The sequence below is a fragment of the Anabrus simplex genome, chromosome 2 (assembly GCF_040414725.1).
Source record: "Anabrus simplex isolate iqAnaSimp1 chromosome 2, ASM4041472v1, whole genome shotgun sequence".
NCBI classification, from domain to species: Eukaryota; Metazoa; Arthropoda; class Insecta; order Orthoptera; family Tettigoniidae; genus Anabrus; species Anabrus simplex.
The window spans coordinates 766,447,418-766,470,691 of NC_090266.1; the positions used below are offsets into that span (position 1 = coordinate 766,447,418).

At 41.0% G+C, this 23,274-nt stretch overlaps 1 protein-coding gene across 6 annotated transcripts in view; it reads right to left on the reverse strand.

Moving 5' to 3' along the window:
- Nucleotides 1–7,997: 7,997 nt before the first annotated feature.
- The window catches only part of LOC136864441 (sarcolemmal membrane-associated protein), a 700,905-nt gene continuing 685,628 nt past the window's right edge, over nt 7,998–23,274 (reverse strand). For all 6 annotated transcript variants that reach the window (XR_010859312.2, XM_067141439.2, XM_067141440.2 and 3 more), the window contains one exon: nt 7,998–9,941. Coding sequence is in view for 5 of the 6 variants with exons in the window: in XM_067141439.2 (XP_066997540.1) it covers nt 9,828–9,941 (114 nt within the window). In the remaining variant the exon portion in view is untranslated. The remainder of the gene's footprint in view (nt 9,942–23,274) is intronic.

Consider the following 23,274-nt stretch of genomic DNA (forward strand, 5'->3'; position numbering starts at 1 on the left):
CTTCCAGTTATTAATTTAACTGGATGAGGATTCGCAGCCTTAATGCTGGAGAATCTGTCTAAGCTTGGGATCGATACACTGCATTTAAGGGAACAAGACTAGGATGAAGCCACCAGTATGTCCAGAAATCTCCAAGGAATGCAAGCTATAGTCATAGAGTCAAATCCTATGGCAATGTATGTTCACTTTTCAGCTAACTCTCTTAACTTAGCTGTGACTAAATCTTGTTAGAAATTGTTTAGGAGTTCCACCAAGGAACAAGTTTTCGATGAGGAGTCCCTGAAAAGGAAGGAATGGACTCCTCAGCAGTAGCAAGAATACTTTGTGTTATGTAAGTTATTTTATCATCTACGGTCTGCCTGGTCTCGTCGTTAAAGACAACTAGTGATGTGAACTTTGGCCAATCAGCATATTTAAGAATCCATTGAGGAGGAGCCTCGACTGATTTTTGTTTCAACAAAGTAAGGATAATGGGAAAATGGTCACTGTCGCAGAGATCATCGTGTGTATTCCACCGAAACAGCAGAACCAACGTTCAGCTGCATAGACTTGTGTCTATGCGAGAATATGTGCCGTAATGTACACTGAAGTGAGTTGGTTTCCCTGTGTTCAAAATACATAAATCCAGCTCTGTTATTGTTTCCAGCTCTCTTCCCCTGAGGCAAGACGTCTCAGAGCCCCATATAGGGCGATGGGCGTTAGAATCGCCCGATAAGAGGAAGGGAGGTGGGAGATGTTCTATAAGATCAGCGACATCATTTATGTTAAGAGGCTGGCCTGGTGGAAAATAAATGTTACACAGTGTTGCTATGACAGGCAGCGATACCGGCACCGCAACTGCTTCCAGTGGGGTTCTTAAAGGAACCTCTTCTTGTTCGTTCTGATAACTATAATCAGAACGAACAAAAATACCCACGCTACCGGATTCCCGGTGAGCATAATATCGTTCTGTCGAGTATAGTCTGAAATTTCTCAAGACCGTATGATGACCTGGCCTGAAGTTTGTCTCCTGAATACAGACTATACTCGCCGCGAACTCACTAACGAGCTGGCGCAGCTCAGCAAGATGCCTGTCATAACAGTTACAATTCCACTGTTACAGTGCCATACTGTGGACTAAAAGACAGAGTGTAAGGTTATGAGCGACAAGATGCTCTTAAACCCTAAACACTGGCAATATCAACATCTACATCCATAAATGTAAATGACAGCTCGACGTCCATCCCGTCATCGACAGACGGCGGGACTGACGCCCAGAACTCCGACCCTTTCCAGGGGCAGGAAGTCCCTCTACGAGGGGAGCGCACAGGTTTTGGAGCAGGCGTACCTGCTAGCACAGACTCATACCCTCCAGAGAAGTGCAGGAGCGCCAGGTAAGGGCGTTCCTCTTCTCCGCCTTCATTTCGTGTTTAGACGGGCTGGGAGATAATTTCCCAGCCCTGGTCAACAATGCCGCCTCCGCCGGCGTGGGAACGGCTTTCGCTGACCTCTGACGGGAGGAGGGAGACTTGGCCTTCTCCCCCTTTGTCCCAGCTGGCACAGACGTCTGTGTGGTAGAAGGTGGGGTGGTCCTCCCCCCCTTCGAGGTTTTACTCTTTGCAGCTTTGCTAGCAGGAGCAACAGCCGCCTTGGGTGCAGCGATCGCAAAAGGTTTAGACGGTATAAACGATGAACCTGGAAGACTCTGTGCTATCTTCGTGTAGTCTAACGTCTTGGCAGGTGCAGTCATAGCATTGATCTTACGGCACGCTTCCTGGTAGGAAAGACCATCCAGTGTCTTGATCGCCTTCAGATCTTCCAGTTCACCGTAGACACCTTCTATGTGCCTGCTAAACAAAATAGAATACCAGCTTGAAGTCACTCCCATCAGTTATGGTTGGAACCAAAAACCTACGGAAGCTGGATCCGATTCCTTCATGCTGCGCTTGTTCCCAGGGGGTCGAACCCCTCAAGGAATCGCAAGTTAAAAATTTCGGTGGGGGACCACCTTGGGCAGGTCGAAGACGTTTCGAAGCCATGCCCGAAATCATCCTCCCCAAATGCCACCCGCTCCACCTGGCAGTAGCCGGTATTGCCCGGGGTCCGATGTTGGACGTTGCCTAATACGGGATGACTTGAGGCAATGAGCACTAGGATTCCTTTCCTCCAATCACCCGCAATAGCACATACCCCATAGCTTTTACAGAATACTAACTATAGAGAAGAAATAAGAAAAACAATAATAATATGTCCTTCTGGCAATCGGCTGTGCGGGGACCTGTGTTGTCAGGCGGATACTACTGCAAGGGTACATGACGCTCCCGCCCGCCGATCCCTGGGTGGTCACTGTGCGGGCTTTCGGGCGTAAACGCACACATAAGAGGCCCATCTCCGAGCAGCACACACATCAAGAATTTTGAATCGGTCTACAACTAACCCTCAAAAAACAATAAAAAATAAAGAGGGGGACCATGGCCACATGACCCTTTGAGTCACCTCCTACGACAGGAAGGGATTACCTGTGAATGTATTCAGCCCCTCCCATCCACAGGAGGTCCCAACACATGATATCAAGCCGCAATCCATGTCCACGCCTAGTTCACCCCTTTTAGTTGCCTCTTACGACACGCAGGAAATACCGCGGGTGTATTGTACACCTGCATCCCCCACCCGCAGGGGGGTTTCCTCATTTTTCCCCAACTGCAACCAGTGAGATCCGTGTGAAAGGCAGTGAAATGGAGAAGTTTACCGCCCTGGTTACATTTTATATGAGAGATATGGAGGGCGATTTTGAAGATGATGTTAACGAACTGCATTTGTGGAGAAGAAAATGAATTAATCAATATCTAGTGTTTTCATGGGTGATGACTGGCATTAATTTGAGCAACAAGCAGATATAACCAAACATTCATACAGTTCTACAAATTTTAGCAACACATCCAGTGTCAACTGCCACAGCACAGAGGTCATTTTCCACTCTGAAAAAGGATTAAAACATACTGAAGAAGTACAATAGGACATATAAATGAATCATTTGTTAAAGATACTTTCACCTATAGTTCAGTTATTATGAGTTTCGACTTGATGTTTGAGGGCTGCCTTTTGGCGGAGGGTAAGTGAATTAATTAACAGCCAATAATAGGCAGCCGATCGCTCCGATAGAGCACGTTACACTCCAGTTCCTGTTTCCAGTGTTGTCGGTCTGTTGTTTATTCTAACCACATGCTATCAGCTGTGTGTCGTATTCTGCTTAATTTTTGCGCGGTCTTTGTGCTAGGTTTTCGCTTATATTTTGTAGTGTAGAGTCTATAAATTTATTGTTTAGAACCACGTGCTATCAGCTGTGTGTTTTATTGTGCTCAGTTCTTTTCGCGGTCTTTGTGTGTCTTTGTGCTAGGTTGTTTGTTTATATTCCGTAGTGTAGAGTTTAGGCATTTATTGTTTAGTATTTTTTAATCATATAGCGCGTTTTATTGTGGTGAATAGTGTGTAACAAGGTACACTAGTCATCTAGTTTATATAATAGCTTAGTTTAATATTTCGCTCGATAGTTTTATAGTGAGTTAATTTTAGGCCCGTGTGTGAATTTCATATTCTATCATGTCGACGCCTATTTACGTCTAAGGATGAAGCTCCCAAGAGAAGAAAGCTCTTCGGACGCGGTATTCCACTAAGGAACCGGGCCTGGGAAATTGTTTCCAGTGTTAGGAAATATTTCGAGAAGGAGAATGATAACGGTGCACCTCTCTTGCCTGTTGAAAAAGCAGTTCACAGAACTGATGCAACCAAACTTAACAGGAGCCATGGGGACCCATAGGATAGTTTGTAGGGGGGGGCCTAGACCTGGGGGTATGTAGTATTTTTAATATTTTGGAAGATGAATAGCGACTTACATTCTACGGTAGAATACCACCCACTGTACCCCCTACCACTTCTACGTAATGCAGATTTTTAAATCATTTTCTCGAAAGACAAACACCTGACTACATTAGATTTTTTCCTTACCCTGAGAGCTGGGAGGGGGGGGGGGGGAGCGCATCCCCCTCTTGCCCTCGGGCATGGGCGCCCATGACAGGAGCACAGTTATAGGCATAGGGAAGGAGAAATACTTTGCCGAGGACCAGACAGCAGGCCGTCCAAACTTGAAACTCCAGGGAAGAAGAGGAATAAGCCTAAATCAGTAACAGAATTAGACTCTTTTCAACAGATATGACTTGTCGGCGTATTTACGCCTATTACCGTAGGAAAGAATATCCTACTCTTGATAAATTGCGTCGTTCTCTTGAAAGCAATGAACTTTTCGGTGGGAGCAAATCTTCTCTTAGGAAAGTAGATAAAAATCTGAGTTTCACGTACAAGAAGTTTAACGTGTGAAGAATGCTGATGGAGAGAAACGATGCCGTGATGTGGCGGTGCAGATTTCTGAGAGAGATTATTGACGAGAATTTTGATTCTATTGTATGGTTGGACGAAACTTGGGTTAATGCTTCTCTTTTCCAGAGCAAAGGCTGGACAGATGATTCAGTAGAAGGCACTATGCCAGTACCTGTTGGGAGGAGGGGCAGAATCATAGTGATTCAGGCCGGTACTTCGCAAGATTTTGTGCCAAATTGCTTGTATATGTTCCGATCTAAGAAAACTTGAGATTACCACAAGGAAATGAATAATGGCACATTCGAGATATGGTTTTAGGAAAGCCTGCTGAGCAACTTACTTGAAAAGAGCATTATAATCGTGGACAATGCTCCCTACCACTCCGTAATTCTTGACAAAGCTCCAACAATGGCGGCTAGAAGGAATAAGTTGATTAAGTGGTTGAAGGAGCACAATAGTTCGGTTCGAGATGACATGAGGAAGGGGGATCTCACGCATCTTGTGAAACAAAACAAGCTCCAGTGCCCAGTTTATGTGATGGGTGAAATAGCCAGGCAGCATGGGCATAAAGTACATCGCCTTACACCATACCATTGCCATTTTAACGCCATAGAACTGAACTGGGCCCAATTGAAGGATTATGTAGCTGAAAATAACCGACTCTTCACAGTTCAGAAGTTGACTTATTTTCAAAGCCGTAGGCCGTATAAGTGTGGAGGACTGGAGCAACGTCGAAAAACACACGAAATCCGAGTTGATTAAAGGAGATTCCAAATACTAATTTTCACGTCTGTAACATCTTTAGATTTTTTGGTAGTTGCTTTACGTTGCACTGCCACAGATAGGTCTTATGGTGACGATGGGACAGGAAATGCCTTGGAATGGGAAGGAAGTGGCCGTGGCCTTAATTAAGGCCTGGTGTGAAAATGGACAACCACTGAAAACCATCTTCAGGGCTGCCGACAGTGGGTTCGAACCCACTATCTCCCTGATGCAAGCTCACATATGCGCACTCCTAACTGCACAGCCAACTCGTCCGGTCTTTAGTTTTTGAGATTCCTCATACAAAGAATTCAACTATTTTTTCAATTAATTCACCTCCCTTGAGTGGATTTTCCACACAAAAATGATTATGAGTTTGTTTACTTTGAAGGAAAATTCCAAATACAAATTTTCATGTCTGTAACATGTTCAGCTTTTGAGATATAAGTATCTTCACGAAAATAATTCAACTACTTTTTCACTCCAACTTCGCCCATTATGTTGGTTTCCCCCCCACCCAAGAAATGCCAGTTTCTTTGTTTTTAAAGGAGATTCCAAATACCAATTTCCACATTGGTAATCTTCAGTTCTGAGATATAAGTTTCTCCAGAAAAATAATTAATTTCTTTTTTACTTCCATTCACACTCCCCAGTCAAGTGAATTTTCTAAAAACAAACAGTACCTGTTTCTTTAAAAGAGCTTCCAAATACCAATTATCACGACTGTAACATCTTCAGTTTTTGAGATATATGCATCCTCGTAAAATGAATTCATCTCCGTTTTCATCCCCCCACCCCCAAATGCGTGTTTCTTTACTTTTAAAGGATTTTCCAAATTTCACATTTGTAACATCTTTAGATTTTTCAATTCATTCACACCCCTCCCCATTAAGGTTTTTTTTCCAAAAACCAAAGAACACGTGTTTCCTTATTTTTAACTGAGATTCCAAATACCAATTTTCACGTCTGCAACATGTTAAGTTTTTGAGATATACTGTAAATATGCTAATTTTAAAAATTCACCCCCTTTTTCAGTTCCCGTTAAGTGATTTTCCGAAAAAAGTATTTATGTTTCTTTACTTTTACAGGAAATTCCAAATACCAGTTTTCAAATCTGTGATATGTTACATGTCTGAGATAATTTGCAGATGTAGTCTTTTTTTAAATTCACCCCGTTTGTCACTCCTATTCACCCCCTATTCATCAATGTGTGTTTTTTTATTTTCAAAGGAGATTACAAATACCAATTTTCATGTCTGTAACATCTTCAGTTTGTGAGATATAAGTCTCCTCATAATAGGTGTTTCAACCCCTTTTCCCCCTTTTTCATCCCCCCCAATGGGATTTTCCAAAAGCACAAAAATAAGTGTTTCTTTATTTTTAAAGGAGATTCCAAATACCAATTTTTACGTCTGTGAACTTTTAAGTTTTTGAGATATAGATATCCGCATTTTAATAATTCACTCCCTTTGTCAACCCTTTAGCGATGGAATATCCAAAAATCTTCCCTTAATGAGCACCTACACCCTAATATAAATGTATCCCTAAAATTTCTTCTTTATGTCCAGTAGTTTTGTCTCTGTGACGATGCGTCAGTCAGTCAGTCAGTCAGTCAGTCAGTCAGTCAGTCAGGATATGTTATTTTATATATATGTAGATAAGGAACAAAGTAATGAAGTTTTTAACCAGAGTTTCCATTAGTAATTATCATAAAGTACAACTTATTCAAGTTATTTCTTATAAATTTCGAACATAAACAGAGCTTTAATCAATGGACAATCATACTAAGCCGAAGACAAGATTGTCAACAATTTTTAATTTTTAATTTTAAGAAATCATTAACGGTTTTCTTTTACCAATTTTCAGCTGTAATTTTAGGAGTTTTCATATTTTTAAATTTCTGGAGTATCTGTCAAACAAGAACATCAAAAATGGACTTTTTAATTACAATACTTAATAAAATAGGAACTATGTAGTATTTTGAACATAATCAGGATCCTGGTTAATGACGGTGAGGTGTGAGTTAATTGGCTGATGATGCCCAGCAAATAAGGTGAAACATGTACCACAAATGATAGTTATGGTAAGGACTAAGTCCTAGTATAACAACATTAACTTGTATTGAACAGGTGGATTATTTTAATAAATTTATGTGCAAGTTTATGATTTGTACATTATTCAATATGGATTAAGAATGAGATTTATTACATGCAATTAGTGGTATGTTCCGAACTGTCAGCAGAGAGATGGTGTGGAATGACATTACGGTAGTAGAAGAATAAGCTTGAGTGGAGCTTTTAAGAGTGATGATGATGATGCTTGTTGTTTTAAGGGGCCTAACATCGAAGGTCATCGGCCCACTTTTAAAAGTAGGAAAGACCATAAAAATTTGGAATTCAAGAGGACAATTTGGTGCAAATATTCATTTATAGGATGAGGAGTAAGGGATTGGAATAATGTATCAAGGGAAATGTTCGATAAATTACCAAGTTCTTTGAAAACATTTAAGGAAAAGCTAGATAGACAACTGATAGGGTATCTGCCACCTGAATGACAGACCTAAATGCAGATCATGACGGACTGAGATTAAGGTGCTTCAATAACAGCTTAATGTTCTGCAGCTATTTGCCAGAAACTTCCACTGCTTTTGTTTGGCAAGTAAAATAAAATGGAAGAAATCATTGTGCATCTCAATACATGAGATATTTTGTTAAAATTACAGTTTTAGATAACTATGGACATACTTCATTGGTATGCTTTGGCCAGCAAGGACTGTATGTAAATAAATAGAGACCTCAAACAAAGGTTGTGTTGTTACCCTCTGAATGAATGTGGCATTTCTACTAGTTTCTACAGAATGAACTTCTACAATAAACACACAATTTCATAATAAACAACACCAGTGATTATTTTAATCAACTTATATAGTAATGTACAAAATTGTTTCAGGCTCACATAAAGAGTCATATGGTACTTTTATAACAGTGTTTCATGTTTTTAGTATATTCCTTTGAATACAATAACTGAATTTATATCAAGACTAGAATCCGCAAAGCTTAATCTAAGGCCAACAACCCAACATAAATTGGTACGGTGAACTACAAACCGAGAGAAGGTAACTTAGCTGTCAAAAATGAAAACGATCTGGATTTTAAAAAATTAACAAAAAGGTAAAAGAGTGTTTCTTTATAGCTAAAAGAAATACAACAAAATGTACAGGTCTCAACAACAACAATAATGAAAATAATAACTGTATTAATGCACTCGAATAATACGAGTTAAAAGAAACTGACTGGATTGTGTTCCTCTATGTCCTACATTTCCATTTACAAAACAAATAAGGAATAAACAATGAATAATTCAAACACATTAAAATTATAATTATTTAACTAACAAACTAATTACAATTGTACAAATAATTTCGGAGAAATTACAAATGGGTAAGCAATATGGCAAATGAAAATATACATATAAACAAAAATTCACAGATGAGCTCAAAAATAATTCATAAGAGCACTGCATTAAATAAAAAAACTCTATGATTACAATATAAATACAGATATACACACATAATGTAAAATAACAATGGTAAATGGTAATACGACACTGCACAGTGCCAAAATAAACATTAATAAAATTATATGGCAAAATATTTGAGCTTCTTTTAACTTAGGTAACATTTAGTCATCCATACAAATTCAAAACAAAATTAGCACACGGTGACCGCTTTACAATCTGAACACTTCAATGGCAGGAGGAGAGTTACACAGCAGAGGCTTTGTATTATTGTTGAGACTTGGTAACAGGAAATGCTGTACTCAAAATATGAACAAGTTTCTTAGTATAAATTGTACATACAAATTGTTTTGAAAGCTTCAAATTACATATCAGTCTTTCATGTAATTGGTGATTTTGAATTTTTTTTTCAAGCACATGCCTCAATTAAATAATAGCTCACATAATTCTTTGTACTTCAGAAAAAGAACTGTTAGCACAAGAACTCCAGAAAATGAAACAACTAATAAATAAATATCTATATACAAAATGAGAAGAATGAGGCAAGTCATATACAAGTCCATAAAATGCAAGGATATGGAATTTATCCTGATAGTGATAAATACAGAACCTCGACCTATGCTGTACATTCTAATGCAATACAGTTACTAAAGGAAAAAAGAAAGATAAAAAAAATTGCTTCACCATGAAAACATCCCAAACACACAGGAATGGAATTACGAACAATAATATGTACTGCCTCTTTTGAGATACAAACTCAAAATGTTGAAACACAACACATGAGAAATGTCATGTATAACTGGGGAAGCAGACAACATTGACTTCTACTTCAGCAACAACTCCTCCTCCAGATTCCAAGAAGTCATATACAGTAATGTGTGTGTGTGTATGAATTATAATGCTTTACCAGGCACAGGAACGCAACCACACACTCACACGAGCATGAAACAGTTCTCACTGAGTGTTTGTCTAAAGAGTACACGTAGCGATGACATTGCACCCCAAGGTTCATTTCAGTTTGTAAACTAAAATTTCAAAAGAAATATATCTACAGATATTCGGGTCTATAATTTGTGAAATAAAAGATCCACCACGACTTGCGCACTGCAAAGTTGATATTACAATTCTTTATATAATACAAATGATAAAATACAAGTTATCACACAGTTCATTCTCAATCCCAGCAGGCAAGTTATCTAATGGTCCAAGGTATGCTCTGCTGTGCCAGTGAGGTAGGACAGAACAGGGTAGAATGCAACTACCATTCCCAGGAACACAGCTATCAGAGGCACCAACCCAAAACACAAGACCTGCAACACCAATACATCCAGATATGTATAGCACAAAGCGATAATATTTGTATCTACCAATCATATTCACAATTCATTGTATAATGTATGTTCAAGCAAATCACTAAGTACGTGTAATAGGATAGACACAATGACAGATCACTGCTGGAAAAGGAATCAATATGAAAGAGAAGAAAGGACAAGCATGAAAACAAAAGTACGAGGACAATTTCCACATCTTCATACAGATTGATTCCTCTCATCCCCTGATGATGAGTTTGTTTCTGCTATACAGCTTCATCAGGAAGGCAAGCATCAACATTCATTTAAGGGGACATCTTGACAGAACTTCAGTTTTCAGGGAGCCAATTTATTTTTAGACAGCAATGTACGAAGATGTGGAGATTTTCCTTATCCCTCTGTTTCCATGTTTGTCCTTGTTTCCTCTTCCTACTGTTCCCTCTTCCCACACTGGCCTCTGTCCTTGTGTTTAGCCTATTATGCATTCTTCATGTTTCTATATTTCTATACATTACTTGATTTGTCACTTGCCTCTTCCTTTCCATTACAAAACACTAATTAATATATTAAGAACTGAATACAGCAAATAGCACAGGGCATTTATTGTTCTGCAAGCTACACAGCCACCTAACCTAGGAATTTCTTCTAACAGAGTAACCCACCACAATTGCTCATTCTGTATTCCTACAAGTGAACATAACCTTATTCTAAGTTTATATGATACACAGGAACATGCTAATTAATAGGAACAAGGTAGTTTTCCTTTTTTCATAATTTTCCCAATGGTTGGCAGCAGTGTACTACACATTACATATTCTTAGACACCGTGTTTTCTAAAAGGAGAAATTTGCAGGAAACTTCTCCTGTCAGCATGCAGTCATCAGCATTGGACAATGAAACACTGCAAGAAAGTCCTTTTCTCTGAAAAGAGTCAATTTGAAGTGCAGGGGCAGAGGGTTCGACAGGTGTGCTGAGCAAAGAATGAGCCAACAACTTCAGCATATTTGCAACAAACTGCAAAACACCCCATGAAGATGATGTTTTGGGGGTGTTTCATACATGAAGGATTGGGGCCTTTAGTACCAGTTGATGGGATGATGAAATCTGACCAGTACTCTCATCACCCAACCACCTGGCATTCAAAACACAAAGCTCCTCCATCACATATAATTCAAGTAGGTTTTCCCAACTTCCGTTGTATTTTTTTTTATCCCGTCTCTTTCTATGAACTATTAATACCTTATCCTTATCTTGGCTGTAAACTGGCTTCCTGTCCCCTATCCTTGTGTTAAGATCTCCTGTGAGGATAATGCCTGCCTGTTAATATGTACTTTTCATTTGCCTAATTTCTGCTGCTAAATTCCCAAAAAATTCTACTTGTGCAAATGGCAAACTCTGAGGTGGTTTATATAGAAAACCTATACATATTTCATTTCCCAAATCATCCATATCTAATATTTTTATCTAAATTAATTCCTTCAATTCAGATTCTAAGAGCTGTATCCTTTCTTTAAATACCATCAAAATCCTACCTGATGTCCTTCCTCTGCTGGATCTCTGTGATCCAGTTTGACTCCATACAATATGTTCATATATCTTTAGGTCCATCTGGTAAACAAAGTTTCTATTAGTCCAATGTCCATTTCTTCAAGTAGTTCTTTAAAACCTTCACTACCTATTTTGCTCCATATTCCTTCAATATTAACACATTCACGCCTGTATCCGAGTTATTGCCTATAGCGCGTGACCATGCTGTGGACCGTATCTGAGTTAGCCTGGATAAGCGCAACCTTGAACTCGAGCTGTTCCTACGCAGCTGGGATCTATTTTGGTCACAAATATGTGCGAGAGAGATGAAAGTAATACCCTTATGAATGTTTCTACTCACCGAAAGCCACATGGCCACGGCGATTTTCCCTCCCAATGCATTTTCTTTATTTTGTTTCTGAAGGTAGCCCAGCGCTCGCACAACTAGCTGCGTAGTTGGTTTGTGATTGCACAAGCGTGTGTGTAATCACGTTCTGAAGTATAACCACGGCATGTAGGGACAATATAAATTATGCAAGTGATGCGAATTTACAAAGCACAGTTTTACAGCAGCTTGAAAATTATCTTGGCCAGGAGTATACAGTCTATATGGACAATTATTACAAATAGCGTTGGACTCGCAAAACAATTACGGGAACAAAACACTGGCGTATGTGGAACAATACAGTCGAATAGGGGTGTACCAAAAGATCTAAAGGAACACCAGGCAATTCTCAAACGGGGTAAAAAGTGAACCCGACATACAAGTACAGTCACCTCTCTCCGAAATCTCAGCTCCATCTACGTCATCAGCTCCAAGTCAACGTCCTGCAATTTTGCCGCCAAAAAGAGCACCGGTCAAGGATCCATCATGTAGGTTAGATGTGAAGAGAAAAGAGTATATTCTCCTAAAGTTTCCACCATCAAATATAGACAAGTTCCCCTGAAGAAGGTGCAAAGTGTGCTTCTAAAATAAAATTATTAGTGAAACACCCTATTTTTTGGATGTTTAGTGTTCCCATTCACCCAGGAAAGTCTGACATTAACTACCACACCCTACAGAGATACTAGAGGACTTCATTAAGGTATGTGGAAAATTTTATTTCCATATCTTGTTCAGTTTAGAACTTATTGTGAAAAGAATTTGTTGTTGTTTGCTCTGCCACTAACAGCTGGAATAGCTGGGCCAGCCCTTTAAATAGCTGCTCAGATGATGGGCATGAATGTGTTAACATACTCTACCTTTGACTCCTTATACCATAAAGCATCCTCAATTCACTTGATCCTGTTGTCAAAATCTGGCTTGCGATGTCATTCCCCTCACTGAATCTTAACCCAGCTAGAAGTTCTTTAGATGTAGACCATTGGACCATCTGTCCAGGGTTATCAACACCACTACTGCACATGAACTCAGAAATTCTTCATGTCATCACTTCTACGCTATTCACTTCCACCGATGGCCCAAATAGCTTATTATCTTCTTTATACATATCACCCATGTTCAAACCCACGTATCACCTACCAAATACATATGGTTTCCTCTTACGTATGCCCGAAGATTTAACTTCCTGGCTTGTCTTAAATAAAATTGTAAACTTCCTTGTTCATGGAAGCTTTTGATGTCTGTATCCCTTTGTATACAAACCTTACTGCCTTCAGGTTCTGCACATTACTCAGAATTCGGCTTGCTATTAGATTAGTACCAAGACAAACTTAATTCTGACAGGCTGTCGTGAACAGGGTTCGTGATGTGAAGGAGCGAGTAAATGGATTTGAACGGTATTCGAATCCGCGACCTCCAAGGTACAAAGCCTGTGATGCGAGGAGTAGCAAGTATATGGAATATTTGTAATATAAGGGGAAATTATAGGAGAACTTGTATAATTCATAAATAATGGTGCTGGGAACTAATAATGTTAAGTAAAAGAAAGAACGTTTTAAAAGTAGAGGTCTGGAATATTCTACATCAAGTTGGAGTTTGTAGTAAGCCCGGTAGTGAGGCAATCTTATGAAAGACATGTTATGTACATTTGGGAGCGGAAGAAGCGTAGTTCAAATGGCCCAAGGGCATGGGTCAAGTAATAATGGTAGAAATGTATGGTATTGGTGTCGTGTACTCCTAGTGAGGAAAATAAAGCAAGTTTCAAAAATGTTCTGGAACATGCAGTTACGTGACGGGAGGATTCCATATGAAGGAACCAATCAGAGGACAGTGTTACTGTGACGTATATAGGTAGTTGTGGTGAAAGGTAACCAAGTGGACTTTCCAGAATAAAATATAAAGATATATAAACTGGGATTTTTGTAAACAGGGAGTCTTCTTTCGACTGTCAGTCGGAGACGCTGTCCGTGAGTGAGCTGGTAGATAGATGGACAGGGAGGCTTATTGTGCTGGTAGAACTTAATAGAGCTAGAATTGTGTAGTAAAGATAGCTAAAGTGTTGGCAAGTCAGAGCAGTAGTAGGCTCTTGAACTCAAGTGTGACTTTGTCAGTGGACAGTCACAGGGTTTCCACACCGATATTCGGTTAGGTAGTGGAATATTAGTAGCTCAGTCAGAAAACGAACCAGCAATTATTCTTTAATTAATTAAGGAGGTTCCGACTCACCATAGCAGCAGAGTGTTCTAAGGTATGACAGCGCAGAAGAGAGAAGAAAGAAGAACGAAGATCTGCTAAGTCCCTGAACTACAGTAAGTATCTAACTAATGAGGAATACCTTTGTAAATATTGTAACGATTTGAAAATAAACTTTGAAGTTAAATGGTGTCACAAGTGTTAAACTGTGTAAGCTGTTAAGGGTTTTACAATATATGTACCTTAAGCTTTGCTAATCTTGTTATTCGAACCCAAGTCCTCCACCTATCCTGAATTCCAGTTCATGACAGGTGGACTAAAATTCTTCGTGTCAGGTGTGGGGTATTATACCTAACAATTCTGGTTAATTAATCCTTCGTGATTACTGTTTCAGGTACATTTTGAGGAAAGCAACGGGAAAGGAAGAAGACCGAGTCACTTAGAGGCGGAACCAAGTGAAAGGAAAGCAGATATCAGGAATAGTCTACCCAGCTCGAGGTCCAGTGGTGTATCATCAGAAGGCGAGTAAAAAATGAAAATATAGAGGAATGGTCAGATAGGAGCAATAGTCCTACCCATAGTAATGTAGATGTAATGCATGAAACAAGAGAAGTGCTGCATGGCTGCTGTTTGTCAGTTACAGGAGCTCTCAAACTCATAGGGGCTGAGTTAGATGGGTTACAACCAGAGAGTTTGCGAGAATTTAGTGAGAACGTTGAAACGGCATTAGGGCTAGTTAGGCCGGCAGAACATGAGCTATTATATAAATTAATACTCACGAAAATTACCAGGGATGCACGTAGGAAGCTGCTAGTACGATCTGATATAGATACGTGGAAAGACATTTAACGAGCTCTAGAGGAATACTACAGCGAGAAGTGAAAGGTAGACTTTTATGCACGCCAGTTATTTGCCGTGAGACAAGGTAAGGGTGAGACTGTAGCACATAGGCACACCGAATTGACCGCATGGGTACCGAACTTAGAAACGCTGCTATACAAGGGGAATCGCTGGTAGCTAGGGAACACCAGGTAAGGTTTGTATGAAAACTAGTTAGGGCCAGTTTTGTACAAGGCCTGAAGGAAGAGAGAACACAAACTCCCATCAAAAGCAGGGATGCAGAGACACTAGAACAGGCCGTTGACATAGCCAGAGAGGAGGAGACAGTAATCCTCTCTACACAAGCTAAGCAGCAAATTATGGCCCAAATTAGGAGGCCCATAGAAACAAGACAGAAAATATACCCAAACAGGCAGTCACTGCAAAAGACAGAACAATTATCAGGTAAAAGGGCCAACATTAGAGTGGTCTACTATAATTGCAATCATGAGGAGCATATAGCCAGGAACTGTAGAGCGCGAAAAGCTCCCAAGTAAGGTCCCCGAACTGCCAACAGTCGGAAAGTGGGACATACAGAGAAGGATTGCCGAAGGAAAAGGGCAAAACAAAAAAGCAATCCCAAAGAGATTAAAGTATGTGCAATTATCAGGTGTTACAACTGTAACAAAATGGCTCACCGTTGGTCCGAATGCAGAGCTGAAAGAAAACAGTTAAAGGAGAAAAAGTGTTTCGTATGTGGCTGGACAGGCTACCTACAGCGAGATTGCAGGCACAATGCCCAGAGGAAGTCGGTCCCAGACACTCGCCTGAAACTGAAGGATGGGGGCTGCGAGCAGCCAACTCATCAGCCTATAGAGGCAATATTAGGGGCCAGCCCAGGGCGAAAGCAAACGCCCAAGCGTTAAATACTATGGGGACCGCGAAACTGGGCCAAAAGGTGAGTCCCAAGAAATAAAAGGCCCACGGGGAAGTGCAACCCAAAGAGACAGGGAAGTAATGTACTCCTCTCAGACATAATAATAATAATAATAATAATAATAATAATAATAATAATAATAATAATAATAATAATAATAATAATAATAATAATTGTACCGGGCGGTACACCTCCACGCCGCTAATTTAAAATTTGCGCCAGTTGAAACTCCTCTGCTGGAGGAAGTCTGAACTTTATATACGCTATTAATTCGCTACCTTCTCAAAAGATGTCACCACGTGGAAAATTTTGAGTTTTTGAACTGTGTCATTTTTGATGTGTTTTTGTTTTGCTTGAAGTAAGAAGTGTGAACTTTCTCTTCTAGAGGACACTACTGAAGATCAACAATAGTGCACCCTAGTGCGAAGTCAAAGAACTATTTTGTTGGAGAAATTTTTATTTCAAATGTTTGTCTTTGCTAAATTTTTTTCAGTTATTGGTTAAGTTGGCTGTATACCCCTCTCTTTCCCCTTGTTTTGCATTTAACTAATCCCGAATTTCTGTTATTAATTTCTGACCAATCGTAGGTATCTTCCCCCAACTTGAATATGTTGCTGAATCCTACCCAATAAAAAGTTTGTGGGAGGGTGTTTTCATTCCCCTGACACCTAGAACCTTCCGCGAGAGGATATAAACTGCTGATTTTAGGGTCTCCGGGCCACTTCTGTTCCATCTTTCAGTGTATTAAGTACATAGCAGGAGGCGGGAAGCGCCTCTTTCCTCGGCAGCGGTCAACAACAAGGTAATGGCCGATTAATAACTTCTTTCTTTGCTAGCTCAGCAGTTTAACTCTCGGGGCAGGTTCTAAGCTTTCCACCATGTAACCGTTTCCTAAATGTAACTACTCTTTTCATTTATTCTCTTTTAAAGCTACATACTGGGATAGAGAGTGCTAACCCTCTCGAGCTTCCACTCATATTGTTTTGAGGTGAACTTATTTTTCTCAACCTATTCTTCGATAACGTAAAACAAATTGTTCTCTTCTTAAGTCACCTCTTTAGTATGGGATTAGCCCTTGTATTAACGGCCTAGTGCCAAGTAGGTCTTAATCAAAGTGTATTAGGAGTGCAAGTTCGCCTCCTCTCAAATTGTTATTTTAGAGGTCATTTAATTAACCTTCTTTTCATTCTATAGACCTCAGTAGATTGGGTATTTTACCCCTGTGTTTATGTCCGTTGAGGACAACTTGAAGGTGGAGTTTGGTGTGGCCTGGGAGAGGCTTAAATTTGAGAGCGAGTGGCTCTTTTGAAAATTGAGTGTTGTATGCCTCGTGGAGGCTTTTCAGTGTAATTTGGAGCTAGGGCTCCTAGGCATGAATGGGGTTTTCTGCCCCTCTGTTGAAACTTGTGTTTGGAGGTAAAACTGAGCTGATTGCCCAGGCATTGTGTTTTCAGGGCTCGAAGCCCAAATCCTGTAAATATTGTAACTACCCTTTGACTTGCTACCTTGTACCTGCCATGCTTGTTATTTCTTTGTTTTTGAAAAGAAAATATAACCTGGTTAAATTTTAATTAATTTTACTTTAGTAGCTTGAGACCCGTTCACCACCCCGCACCTTCTTTCACGCATAACTACCACAAAAACACGGTAACAAGTGGTAGCAGAGCGTGGTTGAATGGGTCTCAATTTAGCCCCTTTTGACGGCTAAACATTGTTTTGTTCCGAACTCTAACTATTTTTTCAGTTGCTGGAATTTTTTGAGTTTTTCAAAATTGTTCTGTCACCATGCCCGGCCCTCGCGATGTTCTCCATCTTAACTATTTGCGCAAGGAGGAGTTGATCTATGAATTGACTATTAGAAATGTACAATCTGGAGGCACGGTTGCAGTAGACACAAACAAGCTTAGAGAGTCCCTAGATTTGCCCATTTCCATCCCCAATTTGGGAGAGAAAGAAATTGACGACTCTCTTTCCACGATCACGGAGAATATTACTGGGCTAGCTTCTGTAGTTAGTTTTTTTGATGAAAATGATCCTTCTCCTAATCAAATTAAGCGTGTGCAAGCTAGGCTGTTTCATTTTTCCAATAGAGTTAACGATCTGTTGTCTCTAAAGTTGAATGACGTTCAGAAGAAGGAAGCTAGTACGCTGTTTGAAAATATGTCTGAATTATCTAGCAAGGTCACTCAATTGTTAACAGGGGAGGTTCCTCCCAAAAGCGATCTACCCACCACAGTGAATGTAGGTAGCGAGGAAGAGCCTCATAAGGGAGAAGTTAATAGGAAAACCATCGCCGCTCAAACTATCTCTGCCCCATTGGACAACGAATCTGAACGCCGTGCATCGTTGAGTAACATCCGTTCTGAATTAACTTCCTTGCCATTGAAACCTTTACCTACTATGTCACCCGGGTTTAGCAGCTTGCCTCACCCATTGGCAATGTTGCTCAGAGGTATCTCTAAGTTTTCGGTTAATACCACCAGTGAAGTAATTTCATTTTTAAGATTTCTAGTTGAATTTCAGGATCATGCCCTTGTGTTTTCTCTTTCTCCATGTCAAATTTTGCAAATTATCTATCCTTATGCAATTGGTATTCTTTCTGACAAATTAGTAAGAGCCATAGCCGAACAGTCATCTATTGAAGATTTTCATGCACACTTGCTTGCAAATTTTATTCCCGCCCGCGCGAGGTCTTCTCTGATTCAGAAGTACTATTATCGTGTACAGCGATTGGATGAGAACTTGGCTGATTTCATACAAGACATTAAGTTTTATACTAGGGTGTTTGCTCTTCACTTCCCTGAGGATCAAATTGTACAAGCTATTGTGGAAGGTATTTCACCATCTTATAGGTCATACTTGTGTTTCGCGGCGTGCCTGCAAACTTTCTCTGAACTTGAAGCGTTGGCCGTCTCAGCGGAAGGAGTTAGGTACGCCGATTCTTTGCGTGTGGCAAAAGAACCCCCTCCTTCGTTTAGTAATACTCGGCCTCCACCTCGCCGACCAGTCACACCCCGTAAATGTTATGCTTGCGGGTCGCCTGACCATCTTCGCAATAAATGTCCATTGGTCAAAACTAGTAGGGCAAATAATGGAGCTGGTTCAGCACAAGGCTGTTTTAAATGTGGGGCTTTCTCACATATCGCCAAGAATTGCCCAAACTCGAATAGCACCCCCTCCTGCTCAACTTCTGGTGCAAATTCTACCTATGCCAATAATAAAAAGTGACTAGTGGCTTCGGCTGAGTCGACTAATCCATCTTCCCGAGACTCAGCCCCTGGTAAACAGGTTGTAAATTCAGGGAACGAGCAATTTTCAAATTTATCTTTTGAAGGTCGCAAAGAGTGTCTTAGGATTGCGGCGGATTCCCCCGCACCGGTTCCTTTTCTTAAGATTGAGTTAAATAACGAGCCTATAACAGCTCTCTTAGATTCAGGCAGTGTTTGTTCGATTATTTCGGCTGAATGGTATTCTAAATTGAAATCTGTTTGTAAACTACCTGACTATGTCTCATCTCCGGTTCAATATGTTTCGGCTAATTCATCCCCATTAGAAATTCTAGGTTCCTTATTGGTCAAAATTCGTATTTTTAAATTCACTTGGAAAGTTAAATTGTTTGTGGCCAAGCTCTTGTCTTGCCCTATTATATTGGGAGCGGACTTTATTTTTCACACTGGTCTTGTGCTCGACCTTCAGAGTAGGTCTTGCACTTTCAAATTTGCCTCTAATTGTAGCATCCCTTTATTAAAGTGTAATTCTGCATCATGTTCTTCTATTTCGCCTACCCAGGATGAGATGTTGTTAGACCTTAGACATCTACCTGAGGAGCAGGCTGATAGTATTCGTAAGCTGTGTCAGTCGTTTCCAGAGGTGTTTTCTGATACTCTTGGTGTTACTGACCTGATAGAATACAAAATTGAGGTCACGGATTCGATTCCTGTCCGTTTTCCACCGTATAGGCTATCTCCACCTAAAATGAAGGCTCTGAAAGAAATTATCGATCAGATGTTGAAGGATGGTATTATTAGGCCCTCTCAGTCAGCGTATTCCTCGCCTATTTTTCTAGTCCCGAAACCCCAAGGGGGCTTCAGGCCTGTCATTGATTACAGGGCTCTCAATCGGAAGGTGGTGTTACAATCTGTGCCCCTTCCCGACCTTCATTCTTGTTTTTCATGGTTTCGTAAGGCCAAGTTCTTTACTATCTTGGACTTGAATCAGGCCTATAATCAAATTCCCCTTGCCGAAGAGTCTAAACACCTTACAGCGTTTGCCACGGACTGGAATTTATATGAATACAACCGCGTGCCTTTCGGGCTCCCCACGGGAGCAGCTGTACTCACTAGGCTGCTAGATAGGGTCTTCTCCGACATCAAATTTGAGTACTTGTATCACTACTTGGATGATGTCGTCGTATTTTCAGAGACTTTTGAAGAGCATCTAGATCATCTGCGAGAAGTTCTCGATCGCCTTCGTAAGGCTGGGTTAACTGTTAAGTTGTCCAAGGTTGCCTTCGCTAAGCCCTCTATGTCTTTCCTAGGGCATATTGTGTCACCTGATGGTGTAGCTGTCGATCATTCTAGAACACAGGCCATCCGTGATTTTAAACCTCCCAAGGACATTAAAGGTATCGCCAGGTTCATTGGTATGGTGAATTTCTTCAGGAAGTTTATTCCTAACTTCGCTAATAGAGCGGCGCCCTTAAACCTTCTTCGTAGGAAAGGCATCAAATTTGAGTGGGGACCTTCTCAACAAGCCGCTTTCGAAGACCTTAAATTAGCTCTTTGTAATGCCCCTGTACTTGCTATGCCTGATTTCTCGAAGAAATTCATCGTCCAAACCGACGCGTCGTCGTCAGCAGTAGCGGCAGTCCTTCTTCAAGAGACTGAACTAGGGAGGCGACCCATCGCCTATGCATCTAGGACATTGTCGGCTCAAGAAGCCAAGTATTCCATATATGAGCTCGAAGGTTTGGCAGTCTTATTCGCCTTAGAGAAGTTCCGTCTCTATCTGGAACATGTTAAATTAGACCTGGAGACAGATAATCAAGCCTTAAGCTGGGTCTTAGGTAGGCCGCATCGTACTGGTCGTATAGCCCGTTGGGCCATCCGTATTTCTGCCTTCCAGTTTGATGTTAGACATATCAGAGGTACCGAAAATATTGTCGCTGATGGACTCAGCCGTATGTTTTCAAACGACGTCGAGACCCAAGAACCGGTCAACAGTTCATCACCTCCCGAGTCCATACTATCTGATGTTAATGCCATCTTAACGGATGCCCCCATGCTCTTTAGGGATATCGAGAAATACCAACATGAAGATCCGACGCTGGCTCCGATAATGGAAACCCTTTCTTCTGAGGAACATGTTGTCCCTTATGTTCTGAGGAATGGTGTTCTATGTTGCCCATCGAGGCATGATAAGATGATGAAAGTTGTCGTTCCAGCTGTTCTTGTACCTATGATCTTCAAGTATTATCATGAGACCCCATTAGGAGGACATCTTGGTATCTTTAAAACCCGTGAAAAGATTCGTGAAATGTTCATCTGGAAAGGTATGGACGGTGAAATCCGTGAACTTGTAAAAGTTTGTAAATCTTGTTTGCTCAGTAAACCCACCATGTCCACCAAGGTAGGCCTTTTGTCTTCGCATCAAGCATCGCGCCCCATGGAACGCCTGTATATTGATTATGTAGGACCCTTCCCCCAGTCGAAGGGAAATGCCAACAAATTCATCTTTGTATGTGTAGATGGTTTTACCAGATTTTCCTGGTTATTTCCGACTAAGCTGGCTACCGCTCAGTCCACCATTACTTGCCTAAATTCTATTTTTGCTTCCTTTGGTCCGTGCCAATATATTGTGTCCGATAATGCTAAGGCTTTTACATCTAATTTATTTCGTAAATTCTGTTTTGACTTATCCATCTCTCATGTAACTACTTCTGCTTATTACCCTCAACCATCTCTGGCTGAACGGGTTAATCGTAATCTCAGGTCCGCACTGATTGCCTATCATCATGATGATCATTCCAGGTGGGACACGTCCCTGCATTGGTTAGCTTTTGCTTTGAATTCGGCGGTTCATGAATCACATAAATTTACTCCAGCTTCTTTGATGTTCAAATTTGTTCCCAACACGCTGCTCTCTAACCTCTGGTCTCTGAGTGACATTCTACCCGAGACAATAGATCCGGATAATATTAAAGATCTTTGGAAGAAGGCTAAAGCCAATCTTAAGGTATCTCATGAAAAGGTTAGGGAAAGGTATGATCATGGACGGAGACCCACCACTTTGAAGGTAGGTGACCAGGTGATGGTCAAGAACTTTGTTCCCGCGGGCAAGCTTGCCCCCAGATTCCATGGGCCATGCATTATTCTGGATTTCCTTACGCTGGTTACCTTATTGTTAAGTAATCCAGCCACCGAGAGGATATTTAGAGTTCACCTGTCCCAGGTGAAACCGGTGTAATTTCTGTGTTAACTTGCTTCATATTATTTTGAAAGGAATATGAAGGTTATATTTTTTTTTGAGTTTCACTTTTAAGGCTTTCTGCCCCTTCTATAATATTTTGTTTTATATGTAAGCATTTGTGTGAAACCTCCCCCGATTTGTTAAACTGCCATCCTGTCCTTGCCTCGGCCATTAACACGCTCCCGTCTCCTGCTCCAATACACACTGTGGCTGAATTATATTAAATGCCATGGACATCTGCACGCCGCTGACCCCTCAACCTCTTCACCAAGCCTGTGCCCTCAAAAAGATGATGGTCCAACACAATTCTGCCGCCTAGCTTTAATGTTTCAGTGCCCCCGCAGCCGCGCGGCGCCGTGCAGCAACTGGGGCAGAGGACGGGCCCCCTCTTCTCCAGCGAGGACGTCAGGTGCACGGCGAGCCGGAGCTCTCCTCCCGGCCAAGGCTGATGCGCGGCGCACGACCTGCTACTTGCCCGCAGCCTGTATATGTTCACCGCGGGCGCGGCGTGTTTCAACACTCTGCTCCCCTCATAGTGCGGGCGAGCGGTATCTCAGGGTACTTGAGGGGTCCGAGCGGCCTCCCTTTGGACGCAAGCTGCAACGGCCGGTCTGGCCATTCAACTTAATCAACATCAACTACATGGACAGTTACGATAAGCAATGACTACACTTGGGAATTCCACAGCAATATTTGGTGGCAATTGCAAAATTCTCTTCACCTCTAAGTATTAAAAGTTTATCTTCAGAAATTCAACTTCTACAAATATAAAGACTTTACTTCACCTGCAACAACAAAATTTTGAAACTGAATCAAACCAAATTAAGAAATCTTATAAATGCTTCTGCAATCAATCTTCATATCCACAGCATAACTTGGACCTTGTTTCAAACAGATTTCATGTGTCACCCCTGGAGGTACTTTTGGGGGGGGAGGTCTGTACCGGGCGGTACACCTCCACGCCGCTAATTTAAAATTTGCGCCAGTTGAAACTCCTCTGCTGGAGG